This window comes from Pipistrellus hanaki (genome assembly GCF_964339955.1).
Source record: "Pipistrellus hanaki genome assembly, chromosome: 7".
Taxonomy (NCBI): domain Eukaryota; kingdom Metazoa; phylum Chordata; class Mammalia; order Chiroptera; family Vespertilionidae; genus Pipistrellus; species Pipistrellus hanaki.
The window spans coordinates 48,319,881-48,340,092 of record NC_140509.1 but is presented as its reverse complement, the minus strand read 5'-3'; the positions used below and the strand labels follow the sequence as shown (position 1 = coordinate 48,340,092).

At 36.5% G+C, this 20,212-nt stretch overlaps 1 protein-coding gene across 3 annotated transcripts in view; it reads left to right on the top strand.

Moving 5' to 3' along the window:
• The window catches only part of FBXL4 (F-box and leucine rich repeat protein 4), a 47,081-nt gene that overhangs the window by 16,512 nt on the left and 10,357 nt on the right, over nt 1-20,212 (top strand). For 2 of the 3 annotated variants that reach the window (XM_084889379.1, XM_084889380.1), the window contains 3 exons: nt 4,351-4,699; nt 9,685-9,929; nt 15,866-16,079. In XM_084889379.1, coding sequence (XP_084745505.1) covers nt 4,351-4,699; nt 9,685-9,929; nt 15,866-16,079 — 808 coding nt within the window. The remainder of the gene's footprint in view (nt 1-4,350; nt 4,700-9,684; nt 9,930-15,865; nt 16,080-20,212) is intronic. The other variant, XM_084889381.1, reaches the window with a different exon arrangement.

The window sequence follows — 20,212 nt, the reverse complement described above, 5'->3', positions numbered from 1 at the left end:
GTAATGGGATAATCTCATTGACTTCGTGGGCCAACAAGCATGATCTTGCCATTTAAGTCAGAGTTGACCAGACCCTTTATTGGTTGATTCTTTTTAAAGCAGCTGCCAGTTTGTTAGTTCCAACTGGAGATGGGCTGGGAGGCAAGGAGTGAGTAGGTACATTCATCAGAGTACTATTCCTTTTTCCTTGTTGTGTTCCTGTCCTTTTCTGTGGCTTTCACTTGCACCTGGTGAAATAGAAGAGCCTTGGCAAGAGAACTTTTTTTTGCTGGCAACTAGACACGCTTACTAATCAGGAGAACGTTTGGCTATACGGAAGCTTTTTGCATTTATATGCCTGGCTTCCAACCTGAATACATAGGAAAATCGCTTTCATGTGTTTCTATTTATCAACATCTCTCTTATCTACCTGCTGCTTCCAGTGAACCCTAGAGAGACTTTCTCAGTGGGGTCACAACAGGTCAGGAGTCACAGAGGGTGGCTTGTTTCTTATTTCCAACCACTGGACACATAGTAGGCATTTTCTCCCAGAAGGAGAAATAGGTGTGCTGATGAAGAGAGTGCTGTTGGTTACCATCCCAGAATTAAGTGCTCCAAATGCAGATTGAAGCAGAGCCTGAAAGGGATTCCAAGCTGAATTCTGCATGTGTGTTATTATAGACTAGTGGCCCGGTGCATGAAATTTGTGCACATTAAAAGGAAATTAATTAGAGGAAATATTTTAATAATTGCTATTCGCCCTTTCTCTGTAATAGAAATGTCAGAGATGAAAGAAAATTAGTAAAATGTATATGAAAATCTTCCTTCTGTCAAAGTCTGGGGTGTACCATAGGACCAGAGTTAAGTCCCTGCCCACTCATGCATGCCTCCAAATCACGTGAGACCAGACCCAGCCAGCCCCACCCCCTGTCAAGCCCTGCCCAGCCAGCCCCACCCCCTGTCAAGAGGGGGCGCAGCCTCAGGCTGGGTGGGGGCGGGGGTGGGAGAGGGTGCACAGCCTCAGGTCCCCTGGCCTGGTGCTGGCTGGGTGGGGGGGGCACAGCCTCAGGGCTCCCAGTGCATGCCAAGTGGAGGGTGCAGCCTCAGGTCCCCCAGCATACCCTCAGGTTCTCCAGCCCAGTACCATGGCGGGGGATGTGGCCTCAGGTCTCCCAGCCCAGCATCAGGGTGGAGGGCATGGCCTGAGGTCCCCTGGCCTGTGTTGGGGTGGAGAGCATGCTTTGAGGTCCCCTGTTAAGCCCTTCCAAGTGGGGGATGTGCCCTGAGGTCCCCCAGCTCTGGCTGGGGCAGGGGTTGTGGCCTGAGGTCCCCTGACCCAGCACTGGGGTGGGGGGTGCACCTTGAGGTCCCCTATCAAGCTCTGGCCCTGTGCTGGGGCGAGGGGGTGCGGCCCGGGTGCTGTGATGTGGGGCTGGGCCTGAGGTCCCCTGACAAACCTCAGGTCCCTGCTGATTGCTCCGTAAGGCTGATTACAGGAACTCGGCCTCCGCTGTGGGTGCAGCCATCTTGTGTTACATTTAATATTATTTTGTATTAGTTTCAGGTGTACAGCATAGAGGTTAGATGATCATATACTTTACAAAGTGTTTCCCCATATTTCTAATACCACATGGCACCATACATAGTTATTACAGTATTATTGACTATATTCCCTATGTTGTATTTTATATCCCCATGACTATTTTAATACATTATTAAAATAGCATATTTCTGTTCTAATCACTGCTTTTCTTTAAGCTTATATTTGTGATTTTATAATGTAATTTACATTATACTGCAAATCAAGCTATACATGAAGAACATGCTCATGTATTTATTGCAAAGGACCTGGCAGAGGTGACTTCTGTATTAAATTTTCAGTGTTTCTATTAAGCCTCATAAAAACTCACTGAAGCTAAAAACGAGGCTGGTTTAGTACACATGTACTGTGAATCAGTACAGGCAATTATTTCAGATTCCTCAGTGGTCCTTATTTCTTGGACATGAGTTGTTCCTCCAGCATCATCTGATATTATTTTGCATTTGCAAGAAAAAGATGAGTAAAACCAAAGTTTGAATTTTCTCATGCATTCCACCATTTACCTCATGATTCTTAGAAATATACTGTCCAGAAATAGGAATACATTCTCCCACCAACATGGTTTTAAATGTTTAATACTTCAGTTCCCTTGTACCTATATGGCTAGCTCTGTTTAACCACGGAGATTTACATTAGAGTGTTCAAATAATTGCATTGTTAAGAACCCTCAAGATTTTTGCAGTTAACATTTGGGATCAGGTCTTAGGTTTAGATAGGCATTCCAAATTTGCTTTCCTACCTTGCTACAGGAAAAAGAAAATGCCTAGCCTGCTTTTCTTTTCTCTTTAAATCTGCCACAACCAGCTTTATTCCTTAGAATTCTTCCCCTGCCCCCCAACACTGGGCATAGAGTGGGAACAATCTCTGGATACAAATAGTAACAGGTTCTTTATGTTTGATGGGTTTTATTACTAATTTTCAGTAAAGCATCAGCAAAATTAGCAAATATGGAGGGTTGCACAGTTTCTAGAAACTGTAAAAGTTTCTATTGCTATGATTAGTGTCATCTTTGCTAAAATCCCCATTGAGGTTCTGTCTTATGTTTTTATTCTTAAAGTTAGAAATTACCATATTTGCCCTTCTTGCTCCCATCATGACCTGAAGATCATCAGGATTCCTGCATCTATTTCAGTTTCCTAAACACCTTTCCACAATCAGTTTTTACTTAGTTCTAATAGGTCATTTACTTAAATAAACAGGCCAAGGGGAAAATCCTCATATGATTAGTAAGTGTATTAAATACTTTAAGTGTTATTTATAATCACTGAATTATATATTAGGTAATACAGAGCCATGTCTCACTATGAAAGTAGAGATTTTTTTAAACATAAATAATGATTTCATTGGTCATTGTTGTATACTATGGTATATTCTTCTTTGAAAGCAGCTTGTATATATTAAGAAAAGTAAGTAAAAATATTGTTAGTCTTTGACATAAAATCTTTGTTAAAAAATTCTGCTATCTAAAGTAAATTAGAAATAGAGTAAAGGTGTTTATTGAAGTATTTTCTATATTTCTAACTTTCTCTGATATATTAGCAATATTAGAGAAATGGTTACATATGACATAAATGTGAAAATATTATAATAGTATATACTTGATGATATTTTATGAGACATCTTTAAGTAATTTTGGAAAATAGTTTTATAAGAAGACTTAGGTGCTGTAATACTTTCAACAATAAAGATAAATTTTAAAAAACCTGATGACTTACATGAAGAAATGGAATAGGAGTTGGGCCTTGAAAATAGGATAATCTGTAGGTTGGGTATTTCATTGGGGGTAGACAACATGAGTAAAGACACAAAGTTGGAAATAAGTTTATTTTCTGGAAAGTAATGATTAATCTCATTACTTTAGGAAAGGAGGAGTTCATTTGGGAGAAATTGGAGAAAATGTTATTCATCATTACATGTTAGATACTTGCTAACTAACTTGATACAAGTATGACTAAGAGAAAAATTAAGACTTTAGGTAAAGGCACTCTGTACCTGCCTCTACCAAAAATTATATCTAGTTAGTACAACATTGTATCATAGAGGGCTCTGCGGGATTTACCAAGAAGTTTGCATTTTATCCCTTCAGCTAGTGGTCCTCAGGGTGCCTGGTTACTCCACACTCCTCACTTTCCCCAAATCAAAATTTATAGCTAGTTAGAAGGATATTGTATAAACAATTCAGGCTATCTCCCTTCCAAATTGGTGGGTATTTCAGGTAATGGCAATTTAAAAGAAGGACATATGTAAAAAGACAATTTCATGAAAATTTTTTAAAAACGAGTGGATAAAAATATCAAAAATAATGAAAGTTTTGATTTTGTATGATATTAGTAACAGAAATGGGAAAGCTGGAAAAGAAGACCTTTGTGAGGCAAGATTACCAGTTTAGTTTTCACAGTTGGTTGAAGACATGCACACAGGAGAGCTGTAGTTATTCTGTGTGCTTTATTCTTACTTAGCTTTTTCTAGAAAAATGAATGTTGTTCTTCCTATTCCAGTTTTTAATGTGAAATCTTTCAAAAAAGACTTTCCAAGGAGTTGTAAAAGTAACTTAAGTAGTAAAAATATTTAAGCAATAAGGTCTATGGTGTTTAGTTCTTAAGTTTTTTGTGTGTTTTTTTCATGTACTGGAAACAGTACTTGTATTTGATTCTCTTGACCTTATTTAATGTCTTTGTTTCACACTGTAACATATTGGGCGTGGGACCATAACCTTAAGGTAACAGTAAATCTCATTCTAAGCTCTATTATAGGGAAGTTTCTTTCTTTAGCAGATGGGAGATTCTTTGGTCAGAGAGACCTACGAAGGTGAATGCTTCCCAGGCTCGCCAGTTTAAACCTTGTATTAAGCAGATAAATTTTCCCACAAATCTTATACGGCTGGAAGTAAATAGTTCTCTTCTGGATTATTACACTGAATTAGATGCAGTTGTATTGCATGGTATGAAGGACAAGCCAGTACTTTCTCTCAAGACTTCACTTATTGACATGAATGATCTAGAAGATGATGACTATGAAGAAAACAATGATTGTGGAATGGACAGTCTTAACAAAAAACTTAGCAGCACCACCCTTGGGGAAGAGCCAAATAATGGATACTTTGACAAACTACCTTATGAGGTAAGTCAGATTTACTCAGTAGCCATATTGCAAATAACACAATTATTTTTTAAAGTTTAGGTATTAATATTTATTTTGCTAGTTACTAGAGAAATAGAAGTATTGGTAAGGTATACATAACCTAATGTATATTTTGATTTTGGAAAAACTAGACAAAATTATGTTGAGTAATTTCACCACTTTGGTTTTGGATTGACTTTTAATAATTTTGGATAAACTATTAAAAATATGTTTTTATATCACTGATTAAAAATAAACAAACTATATAAACCAGTAATAAATTATATTCTACTACAATTCATAATTATACAATATAAATATGGACTATGTGCTTAACTTTATACTAGTTAAGTTAAAGATGATTTGCAATAAAAAAATAAGAGGACTAATAAGATTGCAAGAGGAATGCTTAATCTATTTAATAGTCCAAAGTTTCTCCAAGTGTCATTTATTTTTCTATGCCAATTCTATTCTGTATCCTTCTAACTACAATAGCTATAATTTTTGGTCTGGGCAGGTACAGAGTGCCTTTGCCTAGCATCTTGTTTTCTGTGTGTGTCTGTAAGGGCATTTCTGCAGTGTATTTAACATCCCTGGCTCCCAGGCATCAGATGCCTGTAGCACACCCTCTGGGGTGGGAGTAGGGCCTAGCATTTCAGTCCCTGGCTAACACAACTTCTGTGTGTGGTTAAAAATAATATAATAAAAAAAAAATTTTTTTAAGAAAAATTTAAAGCCTCAAATTTCAACCCATTTAGACTACTCCCAAATTGGTGGGTATTTCAGGCTTCATTGTAATGACACATGTAGCTTAACTTGTGTAGAACAATAATATAGCCTCTCAGTAACTATAATGCCTATGTAACATTTTATAGTTAAAATGCTATTTTACAGTTATTTCCTGAGAAGTAGCTAAAATTTCCACATAAAGGCAAATTAAAGGATCCAAGATAATTCAGTCCATAAGCCATGGGACCATTTCAGTATGGCTGGATCAGGATTAGATAGTAGAAGCTATAAGAGATGAAATTGGATGCCGGCTCAGGGCTGCCCCCCCTGCAGAACTCCACAGGACACCATTCCCATTGAAGAAGTGATTGGGACATCCTAGCCTTGGCTGTGTCCAGCCTACTCTGCTGTATCGTAGAAGGCCCTGTGGGTATTACCAAGAGGCTTGCATTTTCTCCTTTCAGCCAGGGATCCTCAGAGTGCCCTGTTATTCCAGTGCACGGCAACATCAGTTGGGGAAGTCATTCATACTTTAAACTTTAAATAATTCACTTTTCCGTATTTGTAATTTCACACTCACTTTCTTGTATTCGTTTGTAATCTTCATTTTTTTTTTTTTTTTTTTTTTTGAGTGGGAGAGAAAATGTAAATACTAACTAACATTCCAGGAATTATCTTTACTATGCAGACATTTTTGCATATGCTTTGGCCCACAATTAGATAATTGCCTAGGAGTTCAGTATCATGTAAACTTTGTGTATCATATGTGTCATGACATAAAAAAAAAAAAGATTGTGGACATTTTCTGTAGTCAGTAGGAAACAGTGAAGGTTTTATTTATTTAAAAAGGGGAATAACAAAATGCGATTTCTGTCTTAGATTACTCTGCTGGTAAATGAAGAATAGACCAAAAGGGGATCAGGGATATCAGTTAGGAAGCTGCTGCAGTAATTTGGGCAAGAAATTATGAAGCCTTTGGTATTGGAAGTTTTGGAAAGGAGATGAGTGGGAGAAATATTCCAGAGATGTAGAAGGTAGAAATCATAGGTAACTAGTGAATGTGGAGATGAAACAGACATCAGAAGGACTTTAGGTTTCTGGTAGAAATGACTCAGTGGGTGAACATGCCATTAATTACAGAACAGTGGGTGAAGGTGAGAAGGACATCCTGACTTTGAGGTGCTTGTGATTCATCAAAGCAAGCTTGTTGGGTTGGGGACAAAAGTTTAAAACTCAGGAGGAAGGTCTGATTTTATATTTGAGTGATTCTACTCAAAAGAGGGGAGGGACATCATCCTATGTAATAAAAGCCTAATATGCTAAGTGTCTGGTCATCTGGTCAGTCGTCAACCAATCAAAGCGTAATATATTAATAATATGCTAAAGCCACTCAACTGCTCGCTATGACGTGCACTGACCACTAGGGCGCAGACACTCTGACCAGTAGGTTACCTTGCTGGTGGGGTCCAGCCAATCAGAACTGAGCGAGACAGGCCGGACCTGCCCTGGAGGTTCCTCCCCAGCTGGCCAACCTCCTATTTCCCTCCCCGGCCCCAGTTGTGCACTGGTGGAGTCCCTCAGGCTGGCCAGTGCTTCTCTTGCAATTTGGGACCCTTGGGGGATGTTGGAGAGCCAGTTTTGGTATGATCCCACAGGCCAGGCAGAGGGACCCCACTGGTGCATGAATTTAGTGCACTAGGCCTCTAGTGGTAGTTAAAATTGACCAATGAAGCTGTAAAATGTGAACAAAGGACCAAGAATAGAATTCTGGGATACTAAAATCTAAGAATCGTAGAGGAAGGTAAGTCAGAAAAGGCACTTAAGACAAATATGAGGTTGTCTTAAAAGCAAAGTGCTAGGAAGCTAAGTATAGAAAACAGTGCCCACAGGCATTTTTTGTTGAGGGGTTCTTTACCATGATCACTTCAGTGGAGCCATGCCATAGGGTGAGAATGAGAAAACCATACCATATTTGGTTAAGGCTTCAAGGAGGGAGGAAGGAGCAGAGACAAAACATGCCAAGTCTATGTTTAAGCAGAAAAATAATTCTGTTAATATACTGTAACTGTGGGCTGTAACATGGGTAAGACTATCCTATACTGGCATGCTGACTAACACTCCACCCTTTGTGTCACACTCAAAAAAGAGCATATCAGCATGAGGGAGTGTATGTAGTTATGGGTATATCTCTTCTAACTTATCTTTTAAAGGGAGAAAAGACAGGTGAGTGGTATGGTAGAGGATGCAGCAGAGAAAGTTTCCATTTGTGATGCAGGTTGAGAGAGCTTTCAGCATGTTTATATGCTGAAGGGAAGGAGCAATAGAGAGGGAAAGTTTCCTAAACATGTAGGGGGTTTAATCAAAACTACAAAGTCCTGTAGAGGAAACCTGGAGATAGAAGCAGTAGTCCTCGAGGTCATTCATTAGCCATGATGAAAGCAGTGTGCCATGTACAGAGGGAATGATCTCACAGTGAATAAAAAGAGAAACTCTTTTAAAAAAAATGTTACCCAAATTATTTCAAGGTAATGTAGATTACTTCAAGGGGTGGTGGTGGGGGGGGAATCACATTTAAATATGTCAAGTGATCTAATGTTTTTATAGTTGAAAATAATTGTATTATGAGTAGAGTTGGTTTGAGGGCAGATAAATTGTGTTTTGGGAGTCGTTCCCAACACATCATGTCCTTCCTACATTCACTGTGGTATCAACTGGTACTTTGTTCAGGCACACTCCAATGTAAAAGCACATTTTGACAGACGCCAGATACTAGATTAGTAATGATTAATGGATGTTGTCTTGTAGGCCTGAAAACTGTTATCTTTTATTTAATCAAAATCCAAAAGTGTTTTTTCACATGTCGCATGTCAATGTCATAGTCCCAGTGACTTTTCATTATTCTTTTTCTATTCTGATATTTGCTTAAAATGTAATATTAATTGTCATAGAGTGTTTTCACATAGTACACATCTTTTAATATTGGTGACTTTTGTTTGGAACAATGCCAGAAATTGCTGAGAGTTATTTAAATTACAAATCATCTGGAAAAAGTAAATCATGTATCCTCTGATACAGGGATATATTTAACTTTTAATGCCTCTTTGCACTAACTGCTTAAAAATTACACTGAAATAACTTTTAACACTGTGGTTAAAACAACAAATTTTTAATTCATTTTACAAATATTTAAGGTCCTACTGTTGCTGAGCTCAGGTAGCTAATAAATTCTTTCAAGCATTTAAGAAACAGATAAATCTATATTATTTTAACTCTTATAACATAAAGAAAAATAAAAGTTATCACTGTTTTTAATGAAGCCAGTTGAACACTATGGCACATAAAAAGAAAACTGTAAGCTATGTGTCATCCTTCAGTGTCCTCTGGGGATTGGTTCCAGCCCAACCCTCCATACCAAAATTCTCAGATGCTCACGTCCCTTATATAAAATGGCATAGTATTTGCATATAACCTAAACACACCTTCTCATATACTTTAAATTATCTCTAGGTTACTTTTCCCCTTGGAGAGTATTATGCTAAGTGAAATAAGCCAGACAGAGGAAGACCTGTCTGTCTTTTCACCTAGTTTGCCTCTCACCCTTTAAAGCTGAACCTTCCTGATACGTGTCCTCTTTCATTTTGTGGTGAGGACCCTGTCTTGTGTTAGGCTCTGGCGGCAGCCTGTGCTTCTCTCTATCAAAGCTATTAAAACATATCTCTGTATTTACCAGTCCCCACTGGACTCTGAAAACTTTGAAAGTGGGAACTCTTTTCTATCAGCAGTGTTTGGTGTATAGTAGATGTTTAGTAAATAGTGAATCTATGAAAATTTGTATTTTTCAACAGATTACCAAAATACATCTTTGCATTATAAAAAAATTAGCCGGCTTGAGATGAGTGTACTTCAAATATTTTGATATGTAATTAAGTCTTTTTTTAAATATTATTATTATTTTACATATGTGTTCTTATTCCCCCATTACCCCCTACCCTCCACTCATACCTTACCCCCCTGTTGTCTGTGACCATTGATGAGGCTTATATGTATGCACACAAGTCCCTTGGTTGATTTCTCCCCCTTACTCCCAGCGATCCTTTCCTTCTGTAATTAAGTCTTAAGTAGGTATGGTTTTTTCTGTTTTGGATAATTCAGTTCAGTGTTGATCATTTTAGTATGTGAAAATAGTGTTATAAAATACATGATACTGTTGTTCTGTTTGTCAGTCTTGATGATACTGGTTTCTTTGTTTTATGTAGCTCATTCAACTGATTCTGAATCATCTTACACTACCAGACCTGTGCAGATTAGCACAGACTTGCAAACTGCTGAACCAGCATTGCTACGATCCTCTCCAGTACATCTATCTCAATCTGCAGCCTTACTGGGCAAAACTCAACGACACCTCACTGGAGTTTCTGCAGGCTCGCTGCACTCTTGTCCAGTGGCTTAACTTATCTTGGACTGGCAATAGGGGCTTCATCTCTGTTGCAGGATTCAGCAGGTTAGTGCCAAGGTGGTGAGGTTATTTCTCCAGCAGGCTATATTTATTATGTAATAGTTTCCACAATTAAGTTTGAAATCATTTACTTCACAGAAATACAAAAGGATACATTTTGTGCATCATCCTGTTCAGAATGCTTCTGCTTATAAAAGTGGATGAGTTTCACTTTTTTAACAACACTTCATGATAATAGGAAGGGAAACTATGCCCTTTACCTCATATTTTTAAAATCCCAAATAAGTTTAACAGAGCTCCTTTTTTTTTTTTCTTTCTCATATTTCCAGGACAGATGATTAACACATTTAAAAAACTATTTCTAAATCAAAATCCACCTCTCTAATGTGATTTGTCAGAAATGGAAAACAATTTATTATAGAACATTTTTAATTAAATCTTAATTACATGTGCAATACATCACCCAGATTTAGAAGCACATTTAAACTAATTATGTTGAAAATGCAATTGCATGCTAAAGAGGCGACCACTCTTGCAGACCTGCCCAGGTGTTTCTGCTCCTTTCTATTTAAGCATTTAGTTTTTTTGCTATTAAATGTCACCTGGTAAAACTTGCATAAGTGCATATTCATTTAGTAATGCCATAACAATTTTTCTTATGGTACAAACAGGTGTTTTTCTCTTAATCTTGATGATGGTTATTCTCAGAGTGTGTTACAGTTTAATCCCATCATTTCATTAAGCTAAATAATGAATAAGTAGAAACTTTGGGAAAACTACCTATTATTTTTGATTAATGAATAATCTCCTACCCTGTTTTTAGAAGTTAAAAATGAACTTCAGTTCTCCCGACACACATCCCTAGTGGCCACGTTCTTGAACAGTGGTTTATGAATTAGAAATTTATATATTGAGCCTTGTTTCCCCTTGATTTACATTATAAAAATAAGCATGAAGTTCCATAAAATAAAATAAATATTTGATACCATTATATTCAGATATAATAATAATGCTTCAAATAATAAAAATGTGTTCAAAATGCTAATATTGATAGCTTATGCAATAAAGTGAAAAATTTACACAAGTATTTAATAGCTTATTAATGCATGTTGAAACCATGGATAAACTGACAGCCTGTCTTTTCTGTCAGAAATAGAGCCAGAAGAAGGGGTTCTTCGATAAAATATTATGGTATTGTGGGTCAGAGATTCTGAAGACTTTATAACATGCTCTGTACACCAAATTATTTTTCATTAGGAAGAATTATCTGTAGTAGAAAAATAAAGCATTTATTTTAGCAGTGTAGTTTTGGTGAATTTTTTTAAGTTGATAGACGATGACAACTAGTTAGTGGAACACCATTTAGTCCTTTCTATTCACCGTTGCCCAAACACATACTTCATTCACAAATTTTCCTCTCTACTAATAGGATCAAGAAGAATTGAAGCTAATGATGACTATGGGTATTTAGAGCATACATTATGGATTATAAACCAAGACAAACTGAGAGCAGGTAGAACAGCTGGTGTCAGTAAGCATTATTTTACATTATAAGGACCTTTCCAGTATTTTAAATAGACATTAAAAGAAACATTGGTAGTGAAGGCTAAACTCCAGCTTCTTTGGCAAAATGTTGCCTATAAAAATGTTATAATGAGTAAAAGGTAAAGGTAATATTAAATAAATTTTAAAAAACTCTTCTGATTGTAACTCATTCTGATGCATGAACAGAAATATAAATTGTAAGAAGAAAACTTGGGAATGCTATTTTTAAAATTTTAGACTCATAATTTCTGAAGCTCTTCTTTTATAAGGTTAAAGCCCCAATCTACTTTCCCACCAGCAATTTCTGTTTCATTTTCAATCCAGCCATGTTAGTTACTGGGGGGCTGTTCGAATAATCACAAAAGTACATATACATAAATTTAAGTTTTCCATATTTTACTGTAGTTTTCAACAAGTAAAATCATAAATCTTGATGGCATTCCTTTAAGCGTAGTCATTTTTCCCTTTAAGAAAAGAAAATGTTTAAATAACAGGGAGGGAATCTTTTTGGGAGACCGAAGATGCTGAAGTTTTGCCTCCTGATTGCTGTTGGCCCCCATGACTTGACTGCTGAATTGATAGTCATTATGGCTTGTAGGCAGCATTCCCAGAATAAACAATAAATATTCATGGCTTGATTATTAATGAATAACCTATGAATAAGTATGGCCTATTTGTGCTCATTACTGTGAAGAAGAATTATTTATAATACTTTAAAGACAAAAGTACATTTTTAGACTAGAGACCAATCATGATGAGCTGCTAGTTTAGCAAGTCTTTGGGAAAAGTTTGATACAGTTTATTTTTGTTGCCTAAAAACATAATCCTCACAAGTTGGAATTGCTTAACTGGATTTTAAAGAATTTTTTAGGAATTCATATTATTCAAAATAGCAGAGAAATAGGTTAAATTGAAATAACAAAAATTTAAAACTTTTAATCAGTTATTAAAATCCTGTCCTAGCTATAGATTTATGATTTGCAACTTCAAGTACTACCTATGCATATTATTATTCATTAAAATCCCATATATTATAATTCTACTTTTCTTTTATAATATACCGTATTTTTCGGACCATAAGACGCACCGGACCATAAGACGCACCAGTTTTTAGAGAAGGGAAATGAAGAAAAAAAGATTCTGAAACAAATAGTGTCCTAAAATATTTTATGTGCATTAAAACCCAACATCACAGTCATAAACACATGTAATCAACCCTGTAAAGTAAACAGCAGCATTTAGAACCATTTTAGAGCCGGGCAAGCACAAAGAGACCACACAGAGCCGGGCAAGTAAAAAAACTTTTTTTTTACAGTATATGTGTAGGCTATATTTGGACCATAAGACGCAGGGACTTTTTCCCCCCACTTCTGGGGGGAAAAAAGTGCGTCTTATGGTCCGAAAAATACGGTAGTTCCCTAAAGTCTTGGCTATTCCTTAATCATATCATTCTGATGTTCAAAAGCTAGGTACTATTTTTCTTCATATAGTTACCCAAACTGATCACAGTGATCTCCACCTCAGTTAGGCAGAGATTTTTACTCTAACCTTCCACTTGTTTCTCTCAGAAACATTCTTGAATACTTTCTAGATTCAAGAACTTTATTAGATGTTTGACACAGAGCTACAGTTTTATGGGATAAAGAGCTTACTGCCTATTTACATATTAGTTTATTCAGTTGCTTGCCTGTACTTCAAACAGTTGTCTCTTTGTGATTGTCAATATCTAGATATTAGAAATGATTTATTGATTTTTTTCTACTATTACCAGATAGTACCATACACAGTTAGGCAGGAAGTCTTGTTTTAATGGCTTTATTTTGGACCAGATGTAATAAATAATGTTCCAAGTTATTTGAGATTAAAAATGATTTTAAATGTGCTATTTTATAAAACTCCATGAGGGTCAGCTAACAAAGCATAAGATTAGGAATCAGGGCGATGGATATTTATATCTAATTCTCACTTTCTATATCAGGAGGATTGTAGGGATTAGTGCCTTCTGTTTTGTGATGAGTAAACTCAGATTAAATCATTCATTCATGTGATGTTAATTATTTTAGGATGCAAGTTACAATTTAGTAAATTACTTCTTATATGCTTACATTACTCTGGACAAATTAATTCACCTCATAAGGATAAGCAATTTATTTCTCTCTCCAGAGACTCCTTTTCTTATAGCAGGAGACCTAGTTTGGGATTGTGTATCTGTACTTAGGTCTTCTCATAATACCTTCAAATCAAGAAATACTTTATGAGAATTCAAAACCTGGAATGAATAGGTTATAGGAATTAAGGAAGCTGTAGTTCTCTGTACAGGTGACCAGTATCACAATTGAGATGAATAAATAGAAGACCATGTAATTATGCCTTAAAATAAGACGTACATGAGCAGCATTAAGAAAGGAAATGTGTTATATTCAGCTAATTAATTGGGTCTGCTGCTACTTCTGCCGTCTTGGAATGGACATGCTATGAAAAAGTAGGTAATGTAGATCTTGTACATTTAGGAAGAGAGAGTGGGGATGTTGACCAAATAATCTGCTCAGAGTAAAAATATACACTATAGGAAAAGAGAGACAGAAAGGCAGTATAGGCATGGCTATTACTGTGCTTTCTAATTCTGTCATTCATTAAATCGGTTTGGCAAGTTTTCTAGTCTCTTTACAGTTGGTTTTCTGGTGATTGGCTTGATGTCACTATAAATTCTTTAGAGGGAAAAGTTCAATAATGAGAGCAAGGAAAGAGGGATGTTAAAGTATCCCAAGTCCAATATGAAAAAGCATTGTAGAACAAAGTGCTTTGTTCTCTAAATAATGAAAACCTTTAAGAGATAAGATGCTTAAAAATTTTAATTTTAAAAAAGAATATACTCATTTAACTTTTGTGAGCTGCAGTTAATTTCAGAAGTATCAAATCAAATAGGATATCATTAGTTCTCTGAAACTTTATGTCCATTTAGTTCTAGATTGCTAGATTATAAAATAATGAAGAACTACCCAAAACTACTAAGTATACTTAAAAAAAAAAAAAAAAAAAAAAAAAAAAAAAAGCTAATTTTGTCATATTCCTTGGGCGTAATTTGACCCTATTGAGGGAAAAATACTCTGAATTAGTCGAACTTTGGCCCAGCATAGAGGGAACTTAAATTCGTCAAGTGAATTTTCATAATTGGAAGATTCATTTAACAGTTCTGATCAAATAAATTTGTAGCAACTGTTTTTATTGTTTGAATATGAGTTGGCCAGGATTTAACTTTTATTTTAGTATTTTTGGGGTGCTTTGACCTTTTCAAACTGCTTTCACATATTATTTGATGTTCAAAACCATAAGATAGTGTGGTGAGTGCTATTAGATCATTTTAGTCTGCCTTTTCCAGGCGAGGAAATGCTGGGTAAGTGCATTTTCCAAGGTGATATGCTTGGAAGTAGTGGAACGGGACGACAAAAAAAAAAAAAAATCCAACTTTTGATTTAGAAATCCAGTGTTACTTTTTTTACTTACTTAAGTGATTAGTCAATTTTATTTTTATGTGTATTTAATCATTAAATTGTTTAGGAAAGAGATTGGCATAAATAAACGAATAGTGTGTAACTAATGTGACATGAATAGGCAAGACGATGTCCAGAGATCTGGATAGGGATGATTAGTGCACTGTTTAAGGATTCAATTTGCTTAGCTGATAATTTCATGGATTCAAATACTCCTAGAATCACATTTACTTTTAGATTATTTTCAGATGATGATTATGGTCAGGACTGTTTTCCCCTATCTGGAATGTAACTAAGATAAAGATTGTTATTTTTATTCTAAGAAGGAACTTTGGATCCTCTAGGTTGAATTATTTCTGTGTATTTTATGGGAAGCTGCAATTGAATATCTTGCAGTAATTTCAGTGTCAGTCCAACTGCTAAGTAGTAACAGTTACAAGAAGCATATCACAACAGTACAGTTAAGCCAACCCAGAAATTTATCGAGTAAGAGTAGGCTAGTCTGATCTGTTTGAGGTTATTTAATTAAAACTGTCACTTTACATATTACATGCAAAATAAGTTATCTAGATGGGTACTGTGTAGGGGGAATATCTTCCAAGAGTTTAGAGTTTTGTTATATTTTGTTTTTTGGCTCTACTAACTTAGATGCGATTTTCATGTATGTTGGAGAAACACATACTCTGCTTTCTTAATTTTTCACTTAGTATTAGTTGAAGTTTTTTTGTGATATGAGTCCATTTTATCTTCTCAGGTTGCTTTATTTTGCCTAACTATGCCTGTTTTAGTATGCATTAAATAAGGATTTGAGTGAAACAAGTTTTACATTTTTCTTCATGGAAATCCATTCGTCTGAAGGTGTCTGCTGAGAGTTGATATAATTCCAAATACTTGCAGCAATACTTTTTACTTTTATGAAATTCACAGAGAACAATATTTTTACAGGTTTCTGAAAGTTTGTGGGTCCGAATTGGTGCGTCTTGAATTATCTTGCAGCCACTTCCTAAATGAAACTTGCTTGGAGATTATTTCTGAGATGTGTCCACATCTACAAGAGTTAAATCTCTCTTCCTGCGATAAGCTACCACCTCCAGCTTTCAACCATATTGCCAAATTATGTGGCCTTAAACGACTTGTTCTCTATCGAACAAAAATAGAGGTAAGAATAACTCATTTACATCTTTGCTAGTGTCACATGCAACTGAATATTTAGTTACTCATAATAATGTGATTTCTGGTTTTTAAATAGATTAAGTTTATGATGCCACCTGGCTATTCAAAAATTATTAGAACTGATTCAGTCATTTCAAAACTATTTAGCATCTTTTGTGCTTTTTTTTTTTAGTTATAAGAAAATGTTCTTCTCTGTGTTCTTAAAATTTTTGTAAAGCTGTTCATGTTTCCAGGTAAAAAACAAAACAAAAAACAGGCAATGGGCTGGGGTGAGCTGAAATGTTGGCAGGGAATGAATTAGAGAAAGGAGTAGGAGCATGGTATGCAGGAGGACATTTGCTTGGAGCAGGTGGAAACAAAGTGGACGACCAGGCTGGCAGGGGAGGGCAGTTAGGGGCAATCGGGCCAGTAGGGGAGTATTAGACATCAATCAGGCTGGCAGGGGAGTAGTTAGGGGATGATCAGGCTGGCAGGCAGAAGCGGTTAGGAGCAATCAGGCAGGCAGGCGAGCAGTTGGGAGCCAGCAGTCCTGAATTGTGAGAGGGATGTCCAACTGCTAATTTAGGCCCAATTCCACCAGGATTGGACCTAAACAGGCAGTCGGACATCCCTTGAGGGGGCCCAGTTGGCCCAATAAGTTCCTCTACTATGTGCATTTCTTCCCCCCCCCCCCCCCATCACCTGAAAATAAGTAGAAGATATAATTGCCCTTTACCCCTATGGGGCATATGTCTGCAACCTACATACTCTTAAATACTGTGTTATGGGCTGAATTGTGTTACCCTGATATTCATATATTGAAGTTTTAACTCCTAGTAACTCATAATGTATTGAAGATAAGGTCTGTAAAGAGGTAATTAAGGTTAAGTGAGGCCATTAGTGTAAGCTCTAATCCAGTATGATTGGCGTCTTTATAAGAAGAGGAGATCAGGACACAGATACACACAGAGGGAAGACCATGTAAAGACTCTGGGAGATGGTCAGTTTCAAGCCAAGAAGTGAGGCCTTAGAAGAAACTAACCCTGCTGACACCTTGATCTCAGACTTCTAGCCTCCAGAATTATGAAAAAATTAATTTCTGTTCCTTAAGCTATATAGCCTGTGGTACTCTGTTCTATCAGCCCTAGCAAACTATTACAACCTATAAAGGATGGCATAAGAATAACTTTTTAACATACTTCCTAAAAAGTGTCTTTAGGTGAAGTCCTGTGCTTTTACTAAACCAATGGGGATTAGTGTTAGAAGTTGGAGCCTGTTAACTTTTCTTTGTTTGGGGGAAAAAAAATCTGGGGTGGGGGTGAGATGGGGCATGACAGGTAACTCAGTAAGAATGTCGTTCTGTTGCTTAGCAGCAGACAAGAAAACCAAGAGTGTTTTTTTTTTAAGTTGGAGTTATAAATGGAACACCTGCATCCAGTTCTGATTGCCTCACTTCAAGAATGATAGAGCATAAATTGAAAGAATCTGAAGGAGTGAAAAAACTGATTACAGGTATTGTGGGGGACTAGTATCTGACAGTAATCCCTAAATGTGGCTTAGCAGCTGTTTACTGGCTGGGACAACAGTTTCATGGACCTGCTGCCTTCATCTTCCTGAACCAGAAGACAACAAAGTAGTTGATCTTTACTTCTGTTGGATATCAACACTGCCCTCCTATTTTCTTCATTCTGTGGCAGTTTATTTGGCAGAATGCATATCTATAAATTAAGTAAAAATGCAAACCACCCTGCCTGTTGATGAAAAGCACCTGTGCTTTCCTACGGAAGACATATAAACTGCCATATTATGAAGTCCTAATTCTGAGTGGGGCAATCTGCAAGGTCCCTAAACAGGGAAGAATAAAGACTCAAAAGGGTTGGAGTTCAAAGGTAAATGAAAACATATTTTTAAACAGAATATAAAAATATTTAAATATAAAAATATTTAAGAAAAAAATATTTTAAAAATAAACATAAGAAATTATGGACTATAAATAGTCTAAACCAGCAAGCTAAGTAGGTGTGAAAAAGAATGATTAGAAATCTAGAAAATAAATGGTAGTCATTATAATAAAAAGTAAGTTGATAAATTCTAAATTACAAAAAACTGCTAAGCTGAAAGAGAAGTCTGAGGAATGCACTTAAATTTGTAAAAGCCTTAAATATCAGGCACTGCTGTAAGTAGCTTATATCTTATTTATTTATTGCTGTCTATCAGTTGCCCCCAAACTTAGTGGTTTTAAAAAAAACCCACGTTCATGATCGCACACAATTTCTGTAGGTCAGGAGCCTGGGAGTGTTTGGGCAGTTTTGGCTCAGGGTTCCCAACGGGGTGCAGCCGTTTTTGCCAAGGGGGCAGTCATCTCAGGGCTTGGCTGCGTCTGAAGGATCAGCTTCTAAGCTCACACATGTGGCTGTTGGCGAAGTTCCTCTTAGCTGTTGTCCAGAGGCCTCTGTTTCTCTCTTCATGGGCCTCCCTTCTCCTGCCTGAGTGTTCTCATGGCATGACAGCTGGCTTTTCCTAAATGAGCAATGATGGAGGTAGCCACAGCCCTCTTACAACTATTAGAGTTTTCCAGGAAAACAGGAATGAGAGGGAGTGTATGTGTATATATATCTTTATTATAAGGAATTGGCTCATGTGGTTATGGAGGCTGGCAAGTCCCAAGTCCTACACAGTGAGTTGGGAAGCCAGAGACTCATTGTCAGGGCAGTGTCAGCCTTTTTGTTCTATTCAGATCTCTGACTGATTGGATGAAGTCCACCAACGTTAGAGAATACTCTGCTTTCCTTGGTATACTGATTAAACATTAATCTCACCCCAAACACCCTCACAGAAATGGCCAGAATAGTGTTGGACCAAGTATCTGGGCACCCTGTGGCCTACTCAGATTGATACATATTATTAGCCATCACAGTAACCTAACATACTGTCACTTCTATGTTTTGTTTGTTAGAAGCAAGTCACTAAGTCCATCCCACCCACAAAGGGGGAAGAATTACATTTTACCTCTGGGAGGAAGGAGTATAGACCAATTTGTGGACATATTTTTAACACTACTATAGGCACTGGTACTTGAGAGACTCCAAAATTCATTATTTAATAAGAGTTCCAGAAGAAAAAATGGAGGAAATGTTGGAGAAGCCATATTTGATGAGGGAATTGTTAAGAATCTTGATTGTTCATGAAAAAAGATGTAAGTCTTCAAATAAATGTTCACTTGGGATACCAAACAGACTAAATGAAAATAAATTTTTACCTAGACATGTGATGAAATTGCAGAATATAAATGAGAAAGGGTCAAGAACTATCAGAGAGAAAAAGCATTACTTACAGAGGAAGATAATTAGACTGACAGTAGACTTCTTATAAAAAATAATGGAGGGTGATAGGTAATGGAGCAAAACTTTCAAAATGATGAAAGAAAATAACTGGAATCCATGTTACGCCTGGCTAAACTTTTATTCAAGATTGAGGAGATATATAAAGGCTCAACATATTATTTAACTTTCTGTGACTCAGATTCCTTATGTATAAATGGGAATAATGATGTGTACCTTATAGGTTATTTTCTGCCATATAGAATGATAAATCCCAAGTGCCAGAACAGTGCTTAACACTTAGTAGGTATTCAATAAATATTTATTAAATGAATGAACAGGGTGTTATGAGGATAAATGTATATAAAGAATTTATAGCATTAATCAGAGAAAGACAAATATCACATAATATCACTTATTTGTGGAATCTAATGAACAAATCAATTGACCAACAAAGTAAAAGACCTGAAGCAGGGAGGCATGAAACAGACTGACATACCTTGATGTACGGGTTAGGGGATGAGGATAGATAAACCAAATATATTTATATGCACAGCCCATGGACACAGACATTAGGGTGGTGAAGCCCTGGGGGTAGGGGGTAGGGACTGGGCAGAGCAGGGTAAAGGGGGGGAAATGGGAGCTATCTGTAATATTGTCAACAATTTAAAGAATATTTTAAGAAAAAGAATTTACAGCAATGCTGACATGTTAATAACTACTCAGTAAATGTTTGTTGTTAAGATTTTACCACTCATGGATGCTCACTAAAAGAACTATTAAAAATAGTTTTCAACAAGAACATTTCAGGAAGAGGGTA